Here is a 6,000-nt window from a genome sequence, read left to right as displayed (position 1 = left end):
TTAAGCATTTCAGCAAATAAGAGCTGAGGTGTGGAGGTACCCTCCACAGTAGTATTCCTGTCTCCCTGAGGCACGGTTTGTGTCTGGTAATGTGGAGAAGTCTCCTTCAGGCATCTTATCTCCTCCTTTGCTGCCTTAGTTCATCCTGCAGGTTGGCAACTGTCTCCCTCATTACCCTCAGTCCTTCACTGAATTCATCTCACATTTGCTGGAATACTTCCTTCATCCAGGCTTTTTGTTCCACCCCATCCTCTGAATTTGTTCCAACTGCGATTGTCATCCTGCGTTTGTCACCCCGAGTTCGTGTCCCGTCCATGTTTTCCCTATGAGAGAGAGAGAGAAAGAGAGAGAGAGAGAGAGAGAGAGAGAGAGAGAGAGAGAGAGAGAGAGAGAGAGAGAGAGAGAGAGAGAGAGGAGAGGATAGAGGGGGGAGAAAGAAGGGGATAGAGAGAGAGAGAGAGAGAGAGAGAGAGAGAGAGAGAGAGAGAGAGAGAGAGAGAGAGAGGAGAGATGTAGGGGAGAGATATGGAGGGAGAGGGAGGGAGAGGGAGAGAGAGAGAGGGAGAGAGAGAGAGAGAGAGAGAGAGAGAGAGAGAGAGAGAGAGAGAGAGAGAGAGAGAGAGAGAGAGAGAGAGAGAGAGAGAGAGAGATGTTGGGGAGAGATATGGAGGGAGAGGGAGGGAGAGGGAGAGAGAGAGAGGGAGAGAGAGAGAGAGAGAGAGAGAGAGAGAGAGAGAGAGAGAGAGAGAGAGAGAGAGAGAGAGAGAGGAGAGAGAGAGAGAGAGAGAGAGAGAGAGAGAGAGAGAGAGAGAGAGAGAGAGAGAGAGAGAGAGAAAGAGAGAGAGAGAGAGAGAGAGAGAGAGAGAGAGAGAGAGAGAGAGAGGGGAGGCAGAGGGAGAGGGGGGGAGACACAGGGAGAGGGGGGGGAGAGAGAGAGGTGTGTCTGAGTGTGTATTGGGGGGAGGAGGGAGAGAGGGATGGGGCTGGTGAGGGAGTTTGGGGTGATTAGAGTGGGAGGGTGTGGACCATATGGTTGTTAAGCCGTGTGTGTACTGTTGTTGCTCTGGTGGGAGGGGGTGGGCGTGAGAGAAGGGGGGGGAGAGTTCTCTCGATTAGGCGGAGTGTATTTTTTTCACCCTTGTGTGTCAGAAACTAGGTCCCACATGAGCTGCACATTTCTTTTGAGATTCGTTTCCGTTTGTTAACTTATATCCAAGACTAACTATTAAAAAGCAATAACACTGTTCACGGATTGACTGACTGACTTTGTGAGAGACCTTACCTTACCGCCAATTCAAAACATCCCACAGCACAAACAGGTGTTAAGTACTGTTGACAGTGGAGTGTAGGCCTGCTGTTTCCATCCACGCCGCTGCCAGGCGTAGGTCCCTCCAATTCATCGCTATATATCACCAGTACTCTGCTTCGTGTTCCTCTTAGCACCGATATAGTTCGATGCCACACGTATATAATCACTTCTTCACTATCCTATTCACTATTTGTTATGATCTTCACTATCACATCTAGTTGTGTATACTCTGACCATACAATGGCCCACGTGCTTGTCCTGGCATTGATGTCGTACCCCTGATCTTGTCTAATATGCACTATCGGACACTATCCATAAGTTTTCTAGTTTCAAAATGGTGTGTTGCACTTTGTATTATCACTGAACACCGAATTTCCCCGTGTATCCCTCTGATGTCCCGAGATATAAAGCCTTATTGGCAAGCGCGGCGCAACGTGACCACCTCCCTCACCCTCGAGAAACGTGTACTCACCTAGTTGTACTCACCTAGTTGTGCTTGCGGGGGTTGAGCTCTGGCTCTTTGGTCCCGCCTCTCAACTGTCAATCAACAGGTGTACAGGTTCCTGAGCCTATTGGGCTCTATCATATCTACACTTGAAACTGTATATGGAGTCAGCCTCCACCACATCACTTCCTAATGCATTCCATTTGTCAACCACTCTGACACTAAAAAAGTTCTTTCTAATATCTCTGTGGCTCATTTGGGCACTCAGTTTCCACCTGTGTCCCCTAGTGCGTGTGCCCCTTGTGTTAAACAGCCTGTCTTTATCAACCCTGTCGATTCCCTTGAGGATCTTGAATGTGGTGATCATGTCCCCCCTAACTCTTCTGTCTTCCAACGAAGTGAGGTTTAATTCCCGTAGTCTCTCCTCGTAGCTCATACCTCTCAGCTCGGGTACTAGATTGGTGGCAAACCTTTGAACCTTTTCCATTTTAGTCTTATGCTTGACTAGATATGGACTCCATGCTGGAGCCGCATACTCCAGGATTGGTCTGACATATGTGGTATATAATGTTCTGAAAGATTCCTTACACAAGTTTCTAAAGGCCGTTCTTATGTTAGCCAACCTGGCATATGCTGCTGCTGTTATCCTCTTGATATGAGCTTCAGGGGACAGGTCTGGCATGATATCAACCCCCAGGTCTTTCTCTCTCTCTGACTCTTGAAGTATTTCATCTCCCAAGTGATACCTTGTATCTGGTCTCCTGCTTCCTACCCCTATCTTCATTACATTACATTTGCTTGCGTTAAACTCTAACAGCCATTTGTTCGACCATTCCTGCAGCTTGTCCAGGTCTTCTTGAAGCCGCAAGCTGTCCTCCTCTGTCTTAATCCTTCTCATAATTTTGGCGTCGTCAGCAAACATTGAGAGGAATGAGTCTATACCCTCTGGGAGATCATTTACTTATATCAGAAAGAGGATAGGTCCAAGTACAGAGCCCTGTGGGACTCCACTGGTGACTTCACGCCAGTCTGAGGTCTCACCCCTCACTAACTCTCTGCTTCCTACTGTTTAGGTACTCCCTTATCCACTGGAGCGCCCTACCAGTTACTCCTGCCTGTTTCTCCAGCTTATGCATCAACCTTTTATGGGGTACTGTGTCAAAGGCTTTTCGACAGTTCAAAAAAATGCAGTCCGCGCACCCATCTCTTTCTTTTTTATTCTTTGTAACCTGATCGTAGAATTCTATCAAGCCTGTAAGGCAAGATTTACCCTCCCTGAACCCATGTTGATGGGTTGTCACGAAGTCTCTTCTCTCCAGATGTGTTACTAGGTTTTTTCTCACAATCTTCTCCATCACCTTGCATGGTATACAAGTTAAGGACACTGGCCTGTAGTTCAGTGCCTCTTGTCTGTCACCCTTTTTGTATATTGGTTCTACGTTAGCAGTCTTCCATATTTCTGGTAGGTCCCCCGTTTCCAGTGACCTACTATACACTATGGAGAGTGGTAAGCAAAGTGCTCCTGCACACTCTTTCAATACCCATGGCAAGATTCGATCCGGCCTAACAGCTTTTCTCACATCCAGCTCCAATAGGTGCTTCTTGACCTCATCTCTTGTAATTTCGAACCTATCCAAGGTCACCTGGTTTGCTGCCACCTCTTTTAGCGCCTTGACATCTCCCTGTTCTATTGTAAAGACCTCCTGGAACCTTTTGTTGAGTTCTTCACACACCTCTTTGTCACACACGTGTGTGTGTGTGTGTTTGTGTGTGTGTGTGTGTGTGTGTGTGTGTGTGTGTGTGTGTGTGTGTGTGTGTGTGTGTGTGTGTGTGTGTGTGTGTGTGTGTGTGTGTGTGCGCGCGCGTGTGCATGCCAGCGTCTATATAAGGAGAGCGGGAGGAGCAGAAAGCAGAGTACACTCGCGGGCTTCCCCGAAGGTCACCATGGCACCATACTGTTGCGTCCTGCTGCTGCTGGTGGTGGTGGTGACGGTGGCGCCGGGGGAACACACGCTCCACACTCTGCAAGAGATGTCGAGCACGCTGCTTCTTAACCAGCTGGCAATGGCTAACGTGTTGGCTGAGAGAGACTCAGGCACCAGAGGTAAGGTGAACAACGGTCCAACTAGCTCTGTCTCTCAGAAAACATAATTATTTGAACACCATTGCAAAATTAGAATTAACATGTGGAAATAATTTGGGAGCCATAATTAGTTGAGATCTTAAGCAAATAAATTTGTTTCTAAATGTTGAACATAAGACAAGTATTATAGTGATCTCCGTTTTCGACTCACAATCTAGAATCCCGGGTTTGTTCTCTGGGCGGAGCAGGAGTTGTTAGACAAGCTTCTTGTCACCTGATTCATCTGTTTGCCTACATTAAATAAGTACCCGTGAGTTAGCCAGCTGTTGTGCGTTGCATCCTGAATATGGTCAATAGAGTGTGTCACTGTGAGACCGCAATACTAGATTAATTGCTGGCACCCTGTCTTCGATAAGGGAGATTATTATAAAACTTTTAACCATTGATAAATTCTTAAGTTTATATATTAAAGTATTCTGGCTCAACGCCCGCACCAAACGAAGCGAAATGGCAAGCCTCGAAATTATTGTCATAGAAGAAATGTATTAACTATAAGATCGCAATTACAGCTTCACAATGTTCTCTTGTCACTAGTGACTATAACATTTTGTATTAAATCATGATTATAATCTAAAATTAAAGTTACATCGGAATTTCTGGCTTAATATTGTAAGTAATCAATACTAATACTAATCATAAAGTTATCCTAGGCCTAAATACAGGTCGCCTAGTCAACCAATCGTCATTGATGAAACAAATTATACTTAATAGCACAAATGCGTAAGGAAGTAGAAATCATTATTATTATTAATATTAATATACACAAATTAAATAACGGTGCATCACTCATTACAAACACCGGACAAAGTTTGCAAAATAACTCAGTTCAATAACTCAATAACGCAATTGCGTTATTGCGTAATAACTCAATAACAATTAAGGCTTGTTCTCATTTGTGTTACTCACATGTACCCCAAAGAATGCGGCGATTTGATAAAATACAATGCCCAAGATTACAAGAGAGCACTGTCGGAATGATGGGGTAAAATAACTTCGGCTACCATCATCTTATGAACGGTCGTGATGAAGTGGTGAAGGTGTCCTTTACACCAGTAGCATAGTGCTCCTGGCAGTATGGGTTCGAGTCACTTCTGGGGTGTGAGTTTTCGGTTGCATATATACCTAGGGGCCATTCAGACTGGTTCGCATATATATATATATATATATATATATATATATATATATATATATATATATATATATATATATATATATATATATATATATATATATATATATATATTTATATATATATATATATATATATATATATATATATATATATATATATATATATTTATATATATATATATATATATATATATATATATATATATAATATATATATATATATATATATATATATATATATATATATATATATATATATATATATATATATATTTATATATATATATATATAGTAGACGGGATAGAGACAGTGGAGGGTCTAGCAACAGTAGAGGGTCTACAGACAGTTGAGGGTCTAGGGACTTTGGAAAATGTAGAGACAGAAGAGGGTCTAGAGACAGACGAGGGTTTAGAGACAGTAGAGGGGTCCAGAGACATTGGAGGGTCTAGAAACAGTGGAGGGTCTAGAGACAGTAGATGGTCTAGAGACAGTGGAGGGTCTAGAGACAGGAGAGGGTCTAGAGACAGAAGAGGGTCTAGTGACAGCAGAGGGTCTAAAGACAGTAGAGGGTATAGAGACAGTGGAGGGTTTAGGGACTTTAAAGAATATAGAGACAGTAGAGGGTCTGGAAACAGTAGAAGGTCTAGAGACAGTGGAGGGTCCAGAGACAGTAGAGGGTCTAGAGACAGTAGATTGTCCAGCGATAGTGGAGGGTCTAGAGACAGAAAAGGGTTTATAGAAAGTAGAAGGTCTAGAGACAGTAGAGAGTCTAGAGACAGTAGAGGGTGTACAGACAGTAGAGGGTCTAGTGACAGCAGAGGGTCTAGTGACAGTAGAGGGTCTAGAGACTGTAGAGGGTCTAGTGACAGTAGAGGGTTCTGGAGACAATAGAGGGGCTAGAGACAGAGAAGGGTCTAGTGACAGTGGAAGGTCTAGAGACAGTAGAGGGTCTAAAGACAGTGGAGGGTCTA

The 6,000-nt window shown here is 43.9% G+C and overlaps 1 protein-coding gene across 1 annotated transcript in view; it reads left to right on the top strand.

Moving 5' to 3' along the window:
* The first annotated feature begins 3,671 nt into the window (after positions 1-3,671).
* LOC138371659 (uncharacterized) overlaps positions 3,672-6,000 on the top strand; it is a 142,221-nt gene continuing 139,892 nt past the window's right edge. The window contains exon 1 of the mRNA XM_069336660.1: positions 3,672-3,858. Coding sequence (XP_069192761.1) covers positions 3,699-3,858 — 160 coding nt within the window. The 5' untranslated portion in view covers positions 3,672-3,698. The remainder of the gene's footprint in view (positions 3,859-6,000) is intronic.

Source organism: Procambarus clarkii, chromosome 36 (genome assembly GCF_040958095.1).
Source record: "Procambarus clarkii isolate CNS0578487 chromosome 36, FALCON_Pclarkii_2.0, whole genome shotgun sequence".
NCBI lineage: Eukaryota > Metazoa > Arthropoda > Malacostraca > Decapoda > Cambaridae > Procambarus > Procambarus clarkii.
This window is presented reverse-complemented; position numbering and strand designations above follow the sequence as displayed.